This window comes from Polistes canadensis, unplaced genomic scaffold, assembly GCF_001313835.1.
Source record: "Polistes canadensis isolate GaletaPanama2010 unplaced genomic scaffold, ASM131383v1 scaffold_208, whole genome shotgun sequence".
NCBI classification, from domain to species: Eukaryota; Metazoa; Arthropoda; class Insecta; order Hymenoptera; family Vespidae; genus Polistes; species Polistes canadensis.
In genome coordinates, this window is record NW_014569755.1 from 168,578 (window position 1) to 183,413 (window position 14,836).

The 14,836-nt window shown below is 32.2% G+C and overlaps 1 protein-coding gene across 7 annotated transcripts in view; it reads left to right on the top strand.

The window, feature by feature from the left end:
* Positions 1-9,091, top strand: part of LOC106789920 (calcium-dependent secretion activator) — a 15,993-nt gene extending 6,902 nt beyond the window's left edge. For 3 of the 7 annotated variants that reach the window (XM_014754470.1, XM_014754469.1, XM_014754472.1), the window contains 14 exons: positions 140-740; positions 928-1,095; positions 1,937-2,428; positions 2,631-3,037; positions 3,153-3,617; positions 4,405-4,764; positions 5,250-5,489; positions 5,608-5,911; positions 6,345-6,513; positions 6,626-7,077; positions 7,144-7,302; positions 7,490-7,606; positions 7,698-7,936; positions 8,454-9,091. In XM_014754470.1, coding sequence (XP_014609956.1) covers positions 324-740; positions 928-1,095; positions 1,937-2,428; positions 2,631-3,037; positions 3,153-3,617; positions 4,405-4,764; positions 5,250-5,489; positions 5,608-5,911; positions 6,345-6,513; positions 6,626-7,077; positions 7,144-7,302; positions 7,490-7,606; positions 7,698-7,936; positions 8,454-8,661 — 4,197 coding nt within the window. In that variant the 5' untranslated portion in view covers positions 140-323 and the 3' untranslated portion in view covers positions 8,662-9,091. The remainder of the gene's footprint in view (positions 1-139; positions 741-927; positions 1,096-1,936; positions 2,429-2,630; positions 3,038-3,152; positions 3,618-4,404; positions 4,765-5,249; positions 5,490-5,607; positions 5,912-6,344; positions 6,514-6,625; positions 7,078-7,143; positions 7,303-7,489; positions 7,607-7,697; positions 7,937-8,453) is intronic. The other 4 variants (XM_014754473.1, XM_014754475.1, XM_014754474.1 and 1 more) reach the window with 4 other exon arrangements.
* The last annotated feature ends 5,745 nt before the right edge of the window (positions 9,092-14,836 follow it).

Here is a 14,836-nt window from a genome sequence, read left to right on the forward strand (position 1 = left end):
TATATTATAATATTATTATATTATATATATATATAAATTAAATTAATTAATAAATATTAAAATAATGATAAATGAATAAATAATATAATCATTTTACAATTGCATAATATAACGATGATATTTTCGATTGAATTTATAGAAATAAAGAAGACAAAGAAGTGTTGAAAATAATAACCTGGCTAAAAATAAAAAACTAAGATAATTCATTTGAACAAGACGGATCCGTGATCAAGTGAAGCGGCTGGACCTCCAAATTGGGAGGTCGAAGACCGCTCGGTGAAGCGTTTGGACCTTGGTAGAAGGCCTAACATATATAAAAAAAGATGATAGATCCAAGTTCATCGGAAGAGGAGAGCGAAGAGGACCAGAGTACTCACCATGGAGGTGGCGGCGGTGGTCGTGGAGGTAGCGGAAGCTCCCACGGCTCCCACCACCATCCTCCTGGTGGTCCTGGTAGTGGTACAGTTTCTGGGAGCGTTGGTTCGCTTGCATCGGGCATCACCGCGTCTCCTGGTGGCTCGAACCACGTCGGTCCATCCGGTGGTATTGGGGTACAATCTCGTACTACCGGTGCTCTATCGCAAGATTCAGCCTCTGCTCTCGATGTACCAAATATTTCTAGTGCAAGAAATTCTTTGTCACCTTCTATGAGTGCAGCTCAAGATGCTGCAAATTATTCTCAAAGACCAACAAGCCCTTCACCATCTATTGCCAGCGAAAAAACTGAAGTGGATTTGCAGGTATCGTATTATCATTGACCTTAGCTACTTGTTTTTATTCTTTTTGTTACTATATTTTAAAATATTATCTAATTTGTACAGGAATGTATCTATATTGTGTTAACATTGATCTCATTGATTACTTATTTGTTTTAAATAGTTTTATATTATATGAATATATATTTATATTTGTTGGGTTCCCACTTAGGATAAACAAGAAAGAGAAGAGGAAGAACGAAAGACAAGGATACAATTGTACGTTTTTATCTCACGTTGCATTGCTTACCCATTCAATGCGAAACAACCGATGGATATGACACGCAGGCAAATGAAAGTAACGAAGCAGCAACTCGAAACGATCTGCTCTCGCTTTCAGGTGAATCGAGCTTTTCTATGTTCGTTTATTGGCTCTTGATCTGGAACATGAATATATTTTCTAGTCAAAGACGAGATAGATATTTATATCAACAGAATGATCTTCACAATTTTAATGTCGTAACGTTAAATTTATATGTATTATGTGTGTACATATATATATAATTATTATATGTTAGATTTATAATATCGAAAGTGTTAGAAACCTTTTAAAATAGACGGTAATTTCGCGAAACCTTACACGTAATCTTACAGTTGATTCGTGCATAACCTTCACCTTCGTTACACTCTCTGATAAATCGATGTGATACGTTGCTTTAAATTATCTATACACGAGCCCGATGGTCGTCAATAATTACTCTGGTCTAGGCTCTAAGTACATTAGTTCCTATTTGATCGAATATAGACATATATATCTATAGAATTCGTTATTATCGATAATAAATTTACACGTCATCGGGTCAAACAAATTTCCGTAATTAAATGAGATTTCATTGTGATACACGATGGAAACAACAACAACAAAACAAAAATGTTCTTTTTGAAAATTACAATATTACACAAAATAAAACTAGATCACCGCTTTTAGCACGTTGTAACAAATGGGGTTTTAGATAATTTCGCAATTAATTCTCAAGAGTAACCCTTTTGGAAATTTTAATGACGTTATGGAATATAACATTTGAAATGAGTATTACTGAAAGACTAGGTCAATAGGTTAACGAGATCCTTCTAATTAAAAGTATTTCGTTAATGAAACAAAAAAAAAAAAGAAAAAGTAAAGAAGAAAAAACACGTAGACAAATTTTATAAATTTTATTAATCGGTTTCGATATTTTCAGGGTTTCTTGAAAGGTGAGACGCAGATAATGGCCGACGAGGCATTCCGCAATGCTATACAGAATTACTTCGACGTATTTCTGAAATCAGACAGAGTAGTTCGAATGGTACAAAGCGGTGCTTGTTCCCAAATCGACTTCCGCGAGGTATTTAAAAAGAACATTCAAAAGCGTGTTCGAAGCCTCCAGGAAATCGACGGGTTAAGCAAAGAGACTGTGCTTACGTCCTGGTTGGCCAAATTCGATTGTATTATCAAGGGGACAGGTGATGAAGACACAAAGAGGCCTTCCAGGATGCAACAGCAGTCTTTAAATTCGGAATTGATATTGTCAAAGGAGCAGTTGTACGACATGTTTCAGCAAATCCTTGGAATCAAGAAGTTTGAACATCAGCTTCTGTTCAACGCCCTCCTGTTGGACTCAGCCGACGAACAGGCTGCCGCCATCAGGAGGGAGCTGGACGGTCGCATACAAAAAGTCAGCGAAATGGAAAAGGTATTTCATTTATTGTATTTATCCATTTAATTTGATTTTTCTTATCCAGAACAGTTATCATGGATGAATCTACTAAATGGGGATTGCATTCTAGAAGAATACAAGAAAAAGTTTATTTGTTGATATCTATTGACTAATCCCTTGTCTATCTATATTCCTTTTCTATAAATCTGAAAAACATCAAGCAATCCTTGTCCCATAGAACCGCAAGCTCATGCCGAGGTTCCTCCTGAAAGAGATGGAGTCGCTCTACATCGAGGAGCTCAAGTCGTCTATCAACCTGCTAATGGCTAATTTGGAGTCGTTACCGGTCTCCAAGGGTTCGATAGACAGCAAATACGGGCTGCAGAAGCTGAAGCGCTACAACTATCGTGGTGAGCGCTCCCGCTGCCGCGGTCAGGGTTCCCTCGCTAAACTGGAGGGCGACTCCGCTGATTCCGATCCCCAGCTGTCAAAAATAGACGTCGGCCTGACTTTCCAATTGGAAGTAGTTGTTATGGAGGTCAAAGGCCTAAAAAGTCTAGCATCCAATAAAATAGTTTATTGCACTATGCAAGTGGAGGGTAGCGAGAAGTTACAGACTGATCAGGCTGAAGCGTCCAAACCAATGTGAGTAATAGAATTATATTTATGGCGAAAAAAAAGGGCATGATAAGCAAACGGACAAAAAAAGAAAAAGGATCACGATATGCGTATTTGCCTGGTTTTTATTTAATGTTATTAGGTGGGACACTCAAGGTGATTTCACCACGATGCATCCACTCCCAGTAGTCAAAGTTAGACTTTACACCGAAAATCCAGCTGTATTGGCTTTGGAGGATAAGGAATTGGGAAAAGTTGTACTGAGGCCAACCCCGCTATCGTCCAAGGTACCAGAATGGCATCGAATGAGGGTACCAAAAAATAATCCCGATCAAGATCTCCGTATGAAGATAGCTTGCCGAATGGATAAGCCGTTGAACATGAAACACTGTGGTTATCTTTACGCTCATGGCAAGTCTGTATGGAAAAAGTGGAAGAAGCGATATTTTGTGTTGGTCCAAGTCTCGCAGTACACATTTGCGATGTGCTCGTATAAAGAAAAGAAAAGCGAGCCGTCGGAAATGATGCAGCTCGATGGCTATACCGTGGACTATATCGAAGCTATTTCCGCTAATATCATGGTCGGCATGGATTTAGAAGGCGGAAGGTAAATTTCCGAAAGAAATATTCAAAGGAGATACCTAACGCCGTAGTGGCATGCTATTAGTACAATTTATGTAGCCCTTCAACAATCAACGGCAATCGGTGATGCATTAACATGTTATTAACTTAACGAGCACACTTTGTTGGTATTATCACTATTAGAACACTATCTGTACATCCTTTTATTAGGCATGATATCACGATGACTCTTTACAACAGTAGCCATTTTTTGTTACTTTCATTTTTTATGGTTTTTGTTTTCTACAAATATAATTGTAGAAAAGGGTAAAAAGATAATAATAAAAAATAAAAAAAAAAACAAGGCTAAAAAATTTTGTCAACGCTTTTAGATCGACTCGAGTTTCAAAAGCTTATGACTCGCGATCGAACTGTTTGGGATTCGATTGTTATTCGAGTATTCGGATATTTCTTCCAAAATTATCCAAATTCTTTGGAATTATTCGAATTCCATAAGAGATTCGACTAATTTGAGACTCAATTCGACCTAGAAGTTGTGCTTCGTATAGTAGATTTTATAGTTTAATGTATATATATTATACATATATATTATATATATATATTATAATATATATACATATATAGATGGGTGTATAGATAGAACGAACACATGAAACAAGTGCACAGATTAATTATGATAAATAAGACATTTCTTGTAATATTTCAATGAAAGCAATGATATTTCAGAAGTGGTATGCTGTGGATAGGTTGATGCTAGGAAAAAAAAAGTAACGAACAAAAAATTCTGGTCATTCATTACGTGTACTCGACAGGTTCTTTTTCAACGCGGTACGTGAAAGTGACATTATAGTCTTCGCCTCGGATGACGAAAACGAATGCCATTTGTGGGTAATGGCTATGTACAGAGCGACAGGACAATCGCACAAGCCAACACCACCGGTATCCGTGGCAGAGAAGAATTCAACTATTAGTAAAATTCAAGGGGACGCTGACAGAGCTAAGAAACACGGAATGGAAGATTATATTAGTGCGGATCCATGTAAATTCGATCATCATGCACTTTTCAAATTTCTACAGAATTTAATCCTAGACTACAGACTGAACGACCCTTATTGTTCCTTGGGTTGGTTCTCTCCTGGTCAAGTTTTTGTGCTCGATGAGTATTGTGCTAGGTAACGTAATTAATATTACAAAACGCTTTCCTCTTTAAAAAAAAAATTTAGATAATAATTCATTACGTTTGTAAGATGCGTTATAGCGTAACGTAAAGAATATAATGCGCAAAAATTATTTATTTATGTAATTAATATGGCGCCTGAAATTATGCAGCAATCCATGCAATGTCGATAACGTTGCTTGCGAGCGCCATCTATTAACATGAAATATCCCCCTCAAAGTATGCAATTATAACTCACAGATGTATACGACGGTGTTGCATACTCAAGGGGATGTTTCATAGTAATATAGGAGGAGCTCGTAAACAACATTATCAATGGTGTTTGGAGGGTTGCATGAATTCAGGCAGATTAATTATATATTTATAAATATGTAACACATTAATTATTATTTTTAAAATGAAATAATGAAGGAATTATTTAGAAAAGAAATAATAAGTAATGAAAAATCGTTGAATTAACTCGTCTATTAATTGTTATAGATACGGTGTTCGTGGTTGCTTCCGTCACCTTTGCTATCTACATGATCTTCTAGATCGATTTGATCGTGGACTTATGATAGATCCTACGTTGCTACACTTTAGCTTTGCATTTTGTGCTACTCACGTTTATGGTAACACCACGGATGGGGTTGGTTCGATAACTCACGAGGAGAAAGATAAATTTCAGGAGGTCAAAGAGAGGCTTAGGAAAATCTTGGAAAAACAAATAACCAATTTCAGGCAAAGTGACAGACAATTTTGTGAATTTTTTTAGAAAATATTTATGAAACATTATATCCACATTATGAAAAAAAAAGAAAAAAAAAAGTAATAAATAATTTGTATTAATCATATATAGATATTGCTTTCCATTTGGACGACCAGAAGGTGCACTTAAGTCAACGTTATCCCTTTTGGAACGCGTCTTGATGAAGGACAGTGTAACACCAGTTCCCCAGGAGGAAGTTAAGGGCTTGATAAAGTCCTGTTTAGAAACGGCAGCTCTCGTTAATTACACGAAGTTGTCGGCGGAGGCTAAGATCGAAGACGATTTCAGTGGTGAGGTTTGCGTACCTCCAAGTAAAAAATTGGAGGATTTGATACACCTTGCTGAATTGTGCGTCGATCTCCTCCAACAAAATGAAGAGCATTATTCGGAGGTATTAGTTGGGTTTCTAGAACTGAGTGTCCATTCTCGGAGTTCTCGAGAGAGAGGGTAGCATGCTTAAAAAACGGATTTGGTAAGGGTCCGCAGCCTCCTCAGAAGACAAAACTCGCGTTTATTATTATTTTTTGTTCATTATTATCATAATCGCGATGAATTTCAAATCGGTGTGATATTTATAAGAAAAATAATACTTTCACGTAAAATATAATAATAAAAATAATTCATTTTAATTATTTTTTTTCCTCATATATAAAAGAATAATAATTCACATACATCACAGACGTAAATTAAACGTTAAGTAGAAGTAGTGTCTTCTGGGTCCTCGAGGACTCCGTGCTCAGGGTAGCGTTCCCACTGCTCTGAGCTAGAAAACAAGTGCCCACCGTATATGTGTGACGTCCAATATTTTCACGATCCGCTCCTACTATACTGTACCGCAGGCGTTCGCCTGGTTCAGCGATCTCATGGTGGAGCACGCCGAGATCTTCTGGTCGCTATTTGCGGTCGATATGGATAAGGTCTTGGCTGAGCAACCACCTGACACCTGGGACAGTTTTCCACTGTTCCAGATTTTGAACGATTATCTTAGGACAGACGGTGAATATAATTCAAAATTACAATTTTTCATTTTTGTTTCTAATTTATTAGAATACTATAGAGATTATAAAGAGATAGATAATTAATTGTTATTTTAATTCAAATTTTGTAGACAACTTGAAAAATGGAAGATTTCATCAACACTTACGCGACACGTTTGCACCGTTGGTTGTGCGATACGTCGATTTAATGGAAACATCAATTGCCCAGTCCATTCACAAAGGATTCGAAAAGGAACGTTGGGAGATCAAAGGAAATGGATGTGCAACTTCTGAAGATCTTTTTTGGAAGCTCGATGCTTTGCAATCCTTTATCGGTGGTTTACATTGGCCAGATCAAGAATTTCGGCAACATTTAGAACAACGATTGAAATTAATGGCCTGTGATATGATAGAATCGTGCATTCAGAGGACAGATACGGCTTTTCAGCAATGGCTTAAAAAGGGTGTGACGTTTACATCGACCGATTATATTATACCATCAGAAATCTGTGCTATGGTGAACGTTATTTTGGATGCAAAGAATCAGAGCTTCAAACTTTGCACTGTTGACGGTGTCGATGTGGTATGAAATCAATTTAATTATCACTTTTTAAATATGAAAAAACTTTTATTAATATATTTTTTTCAGCATCAATATCATTCGAAAATCGATGATCTATTAGAGAAAACTTCAGCTGATATGAACTCGGGAATGATTAATAAATTAGTTACAGTATTGGAAACAACTTTGTCCAAGTTATCTCGTTACGATGAAGGATCTCTTATCGGTTCTATTCTTAGCTTTACGGTATGTCATTCAGTTTTCTTTTGTCAATCGAATAATTGCATGAAAAAAAAGAAAACAAAATGTAACATGAATAATATTAATTATTATTCTTTATTTATTTGTTAAAAAAAAAAAAAAATAATGCTTTGCACGCGTTAACGTAGATAGTTTCCAAAATATCCTAGATATTTTATGGGACTTTTTGTAGAAGGTGTCGGGAAGCGGTAAGGAAATGGGTGCGGCTTACGTTAATTTCACACGGAATTGTCTGGATCAGATCCGCAGTAAAGTACTCGATGAATTATGGATTTTGACTTTCTTCGAGGTAAATTATTAATCATGCTAAAATATATTTATATCTTCATGAGTAGTTTTTATTTTTTTAAGAAATAATTTGTTTTATATTTTTTTTTTAGCAATGGTACACTGCACAAATTCAAATGCTGTGCACGTGGCTGTCCGAGAGACTCGATCATAGTTTACATCTCTATCAATGTACCTGTCTCGCACACATTGTTAAAAAGATTTACTCGGACTTTGAGCTTCAAGGTGTGATGGAGGAAAAGCTCAACTCGAAGACATATCAGACTATATCCAAGAGGATGCAGACGGAAGAAGCAACTTGTGCCTTAACCATGAGCGCTCAGAACGAAGAGTATGTAATTAATTATTATCTTTTTGTTAATGATTAGATCATATAACGATATATAGTGATCTAAGTCATATATATTTTAATTCATTATTTTTAAGAAGATGTTTTATAGCATATATAATCTTGCGTTAAAATTAATTATTTATTTAATTAATATAGCTTCTTAAATTATGCAACACTCCATACAATATCAACATGTTGCTTATAAACGCAATTTGTCAATATGAAACATCCCCTGAAAGTATGTATTACCGTCGTACATATCTGTAAACTGCAGTTGCATACTCGATAACACTCATATCAACGGTGTCTGGAGTGTTGCATATAGCCAGGCACCATAATTATGATTTATTTATAAATATACGTAAAGATCGGTGATTCAACTTATTGTTTAAATATCCTAAATGACTTAGATCACTTTTATAATCACCAGTATTGTTTTATCATTTTCAAAAAATTGATTTAATTAATTAATTGTTCTTTTTATTTTTTCATCACAAAATAATCATCAATCTCGCAGAGGAGTTTCCGAGAATGGTAACGACGAGGACGTGGAAAGACCAAAAACAAAGGTGACGATCGTCGAAACAATGGGAGGAGAAGATGCGAACTATGTAGCCAATATTAGTAACGTAACTTCTAACGTTGTTGGCAAAGTCGGCAGTATGTTCGGCAAGGGTATCGGTGGTCTATCTGGCAAACTTGGTGGTGCCACTAGTTGGTTCTAGTTATTATTTTAAATAGTATTCTGCCAGTAAAACTTTATATTTGTCTAGAGGAATGTTTATTTGTTATAAGTAAATTAAGACAGACAGACAGACAGATAGACAGAAAAACAGATAGACAGATATACACACATACATACAAACAGAAAAACGAAAGAAAAAAAGAAAGAAAGAGAGAGATAGAAAGAGAGAGAGAGAGAGAGAGAACTCAGGTGGCAGGATTTCTAAATAGTACATACATACATAATTCTAGCACCATATTTTAAAACGTATACAATGATTTAGAATTTCGTCCGTACAGCGAATTTTACTTGATTACTAAAAAGGAAAAATATTTTCATCGATCGGGAATTCCTTCGATTTGATTAAAATCTAATTCCCTTTTTTAACTTATGGCAATGTTACGATCGATTGAAGATTTTTTGAACAAAAAGAAAGAAGAAATATAGAAAGAAAGAAACAAAGAAAGAGAGAAAGATAGCAAAATAAAACATTTATAATACATTCAAGTAATTAATCCATTTTTGTTGGATATCATAATAGTGAAAAATGAACAACAATAATATCGTGTATCTGTCCATTGAAAAATCAAGTTTATGACGATTCAAGAATACCAGTATAATTATAAATATAACTTATGCAAAATATATGTATATGTATATATAGCAGGTGCATTAATACATGTGTTTACATATGCGTTCTGTAATTATGAAGTACTGGAATACATTTTCTTCAAAATGTAAACTAAATACTCCGTTAAATATTAGCAGATATTGTGGCAACATATACATATATTATATACAAACACACACATTGGTTGGGTCTAAAATATCTTGATGATTTTAACAAATCAATTATACTCTTTTAATGAAACCATTCAAATTAGAAGCTCGCAGTTTTACAATATTAATAAACAAAATTAAGTCACACAAGAGAGTATGATTAATGAATTAAAATCATTTAGAAAATATTGGCCCACCGTGAAACATGAAAATGAAATTTTCATTGAGTCCGTGTAACAACAAGATGTGCTATATACATACATACATATTATTATTATTATTATTATTATAAAAGAAAAGATAAAAGAGAGAGAGAGAGAGTGAGAGAGAGAGGGAAGGTGTTAAGTAAACAAAACAAAACAACAAAAAAAAGTAACAAGAAAAAGCAAAAAATAATTTGGAACACAACGCTGAGAAATTCATTAAAAAGATACAAATTTTTGTTGTTGTTGGGGGAGAAAGATTTCTTCGGTCGATTGCAACGTTGCAACGGTAATGAAATAGAAATAAATAAATAATAATAAAATATCTAAATAAAAAAAAAAAGATAAATTATCAATCAAAGCAAACGAGAAGATAAGCGTCGACTGTTCTAACACAGGATTGAATAATTTCATAATTGTAAGGTATAATACGATCGCGCTGTTATATGTTGGATGACCACTCTTATCTTTCCTCTATCACAATATCATTCATTCACACATTTATTCAAACTTTTTAAAAAAAAAAAAAACATGACACGTGATGTTAACAGAATAAATCGTGAAACTTTTAATTACGTCGATTTTTTTTTCATTATATTTTATTTCTATTTTTCTCGTTCGACCGATTGCCACGAAAAAAACAAAACAAAAAAAAAGAAAGAAGGAAGGAAGAACAAATAAACAAAACGAGAGTGTGAAATATTCGAGAAAGGGATGATTTCCTAAACGGCAATAAATATCTTATAAATAAGAACTTATTACTTCTCCACGATGATGATGATGATAATGATGATAATAATGACGAAGATAATGGACTCTATATATAAATATATGTAAAATTAATTAATTAATTAATTAACAGAGTTAAAACACACAAAAGAAAAGATATAGACTGGAAGAGAGTAAATTTTGTCATAGTTTTCGGGCGTAACAGACAAACAGACAGACAGACAAATAGAAACCGATAATGATGAAAATAGTTTCTATGGTACTAGTTAAAATTAATTCTCTTTAACGAAGAAAATAAATAAAGGAAAACAAAAAAAAATAGATACATACAAAAGGGAGAAGATAAAGAAATACGAATAAAACAGAAAAGCAAATCTTTCTCTATAATATATAAATGAAATATTCAGATTTAATGAAAAACACAGACACACACACACACACGAATAATTTTTTCTCTGGGCTGAAATTGTTCTGAAATTTTGGGGATTTTGTAAAATGACCAGACGTTCTATTGAATGACCACATTTTACACATTACCCATAACATTATGCTAACGAATGCAACGATTATGGCAACGTATGGATTGGATAATTAAACGATTATGGAAAAGGAAAGAATAATTAATTAAATAAATAAATAATTTATTAATTAAATAATTAAATAATTAAACACACGTGGCCCGTGCCTTTAAAATATTTGCAAAGAGAAAGAGAAAGAGAGAGAGATTATCGATCGGAATCGAGACTTTATTTAACGAAGGGTGAAGAATTGGCATGATCGAGATGAAATCTCGATATAAATGTGATTTATTCTACTATTAATTAACAATAATAATTATCTAACGTTTCAAATTGGAATTACATACACATACATGCATACATACTTCTCTCTTCTATATAATTCTGTTTGCATTGTTTTTTTTTTTGGGGGGGGGGGATCCTCTCTTTATAAATATTCTATTAACAATAAGAGACAAATAATTAAATAAATAAATAAATAAATAAATAAATGTTATGTAGGTTTACTATTTGAACGAAGTTGTGTGCATATTTTCAATAAAAACATTAAAACAAACAGAATAAGAGAAAAAGAAAAAAGATATAGTTGTAATAAAAATGCCACAATAATGATCGTATATTATAACAAAATGTTCCCATTTAGTTTGATAAAATATTGTTGGAAGTATAAATAGAAATATGAGCGCGATAATTAGTTCCACGAAGAAGGATTTGGAAAATCGTTATTATTAATTTTTCACGATCCCATTTACGAATGTAATTAACAAAATAAAGAAATTAAGGTGATATAAATTTTGGGAAAAAATCTAAACTCAATTTTAATAGGATGAAATACAATTTTGAGATTTATCTACATAAGAGCTGTTTGATTGTCTCTCTATCTCAAATATTTTGTCTAATTTGTACGAATTTGAATATGTAATGCTAGTTAACGAATACGTTAAAAAATATTTGATTGTTTTAATTTAATTACTACGAGAATTATTTCTATAATTAATATTATGTTTTTTTAATGTTAGAGAACAAACGTAACGAAAAATATATTGATAATCTTAAAAGTAAACATAGAGGATAGTAAATTTTGTCTTTTTTCTTTTTTTTTTTTTTTTCTATGAAATAATAATTCCAATTATTTATTTTACACGAACACAAGAGTGAGAGTTTCGTTAAACATATCGAGAGTGCACACAGCATTGAATATAAAACAAATTAAAAATAAATCAAAGTAATCGTCCTTTAAACGATTTTCATCCTTCCTCGATGTGCCGGGCAGTGATACAAAGAAATTCAAACTTGGATTAACAAACAAAAAAAGATGAAAAAATTAAAAATTGAAAAAAAAAAAAAAAAGATAAGAAAAAAGTTAAGGGACAAATTGCGTACGCGCGAAAGAATAAATTACAAAAATGTTTTGAAAAGAGACAGATGCCTGTTCTGTTACATAAAAAGAAAGAAAAAAAAATGCGTACGTTATAATATAATTATCCCAATCGTTTGTAAATATTTTTAGAAGAGTAGAAGAAGAAGAAGGATTAAGAAAAAAAAGATTAATAAAGGGGAGGAAGCATCGTAATTTTTATATGAATTTAATTAGCATATTTCACTCGCTGTATGGCAAAAGTTATGTGATGCTTCGAAATTCATTTGAAGGGAGGAGGAGATGATATAAACAAGATTTAAACAAGACGAAAAATAAAAAAAAAGAAAAAAATAAAACAAAATACAAAAGAAATAAAAAGGGGGGGGAAAGAAAAATAATGCCAAAATGTTAAACGACACAAAAAGGTTCCCAGTTAATTAACAGTCTTCGATCGGAAACGATTTTCTAGATTTAACGAAATGTTAAAAGAAAAGAAAATAAATAAATAAAGAAATGAACAAAAATAAGAATAAGAAGAAGAAGAAGCAAGACAAAAGCTAACAACAATAATAACAATAATAATAATATTAACAATAATAATAATAATAATTATAATAATAATAATTATAATAATAATAAACAAATTTTTTCGCATGGTACCAACATTCGCCTTTTCGATTGGATTTATTTGACAAAGTAAGTTTCATTGTCAAAATCCAAATGAAAGAAAAAGAAGCATGATAGTTTCTTAAAATGTATGAGAAAGGAAGAACCAGAAGATAAAGATAAAAAGAGAAAGGAAAGTAATTGTTATCACACTATTAATACAAATTCTTTTCATCTCGTAGGTATATCATATTTGAGTGTATTAATAACAACAACAATAATCACGCAACAAACAATTAATAACATCAAAAACAACATGAAACGACAATGAAAATGATAAAACAAAAAGATATAAAAAACTTTGACGAGCTGTTCTAATATTTTCTCGAATCGTGCAAAAAAGAAGAAAAAAAAAAAAATAATAAGAAGAAGAAGAAGAAGAAAAATAGAAAGTAAATTGTTCTATTATGTAAATGTGCAAGACGTGTTACATACCTTTTGATAAATGATACGATTGTTTCAAACGTTGGGGCTAAAGAGAAACAAAAGACAAAAAAAAAAACAAAAACAAAAACAAAAAGAGAAATAAATTAAATATTATTTTGTTTTTAATAATTTTTTTTATTTGTTAAAAAAGAATTCTGTTACCGTATTATGGTTCATTCAATATAACTTATCTTTACACGCTAATATACATACTTTGACCGATATCTCCTTCTAATTATGTATCTTTTCATTTTCTCTCTCTATCTATTTCTACTACATATAAATATATCTATATTATTAATTATTAATTATATTAAGAAACTCTCTATGCCGAACGCGCCGACTTATTTCAAAACCTGTCCGCTTAGGTTTGGAAATATATTGTACAATTAAGTTTATTTTCTAACAATCAAGTAGCTATATTTTTTCCTATATTCTCGAGGAAAAAAGCGATTAAAAAAAAAAAACAAAACAAAATGAAAGGAACAACAAGAATAACGAAATAGGGAAATAATTGAAAAGGCAATTATAATATCGAAACGTTATTGCAAAAAAGTAAAGCTACTATAAAATGATTCTATTGTACCTACACATTTAACGCTAACGAATCGTTAGAATTATTATGATTATCATTATTATTCTTACTATTGGTATAATTATTATCTCTCTATAATCTATGACTAATTAGATTTTAGAAACAGTTAATTACAAAACGAATCTCTGCGCCGGCAATAGTAATCTCTACACCGACTGGAACTTATGTACGAATTTTTGTGTACATGTACTACGTTACATATACACGCATACATATCTACAGAGTTTAAAATTAATCACACTAAAAAACATATTAACACGGGCGAACACACACACGCACACACACAAGAATATACACTAACTCTTACCCTGTTTGTCTCCTAATCTACATTCTAATCGAGACATTTCAATTACATTAACACGTACAAACGAATGTACACGGTTACACATTTTACCTCTTTAAAATCCACTCTAATCTTCCTCCCCCTTTTCCCCACCCCCCTCAAGACTCAATCCCTTTTCAATCCCTTCTCAATCCCTTTTAAAAATTCACTCTATCTTTATGTCCTGTCTCTGTCTCTTCATGTTGCGTTTAAAACCACAAAGAGATATATTTAACTTTAACTTTAACTTTAACATTAACTTTAACTTTAACTTTAACTTAAAAGGAAATACCAAAAAAAAAAAAAATACCAAACAAACAAAAACCCAAAAAAAAAAAAAACAAACAAAATTCGGCTGTGGAGAAAGGAAAGATATCTTTTTAATTCTCTAGCCAATGTTCTAGTCGTTTTAAACTTCTACTCAAAACTGTTGTTCTCTCGTTAATAAAAAGTCCGACGATGAAAAAAGAAAAGAAAATTTACGATGAAAAAAAAAAAAAAAACAAAAAAAAAACAACTTTAAAGTAAAATAAAAAAAAAAAAAAACAAAATTCGGCTGTGGAGAAAGGAAAGATAT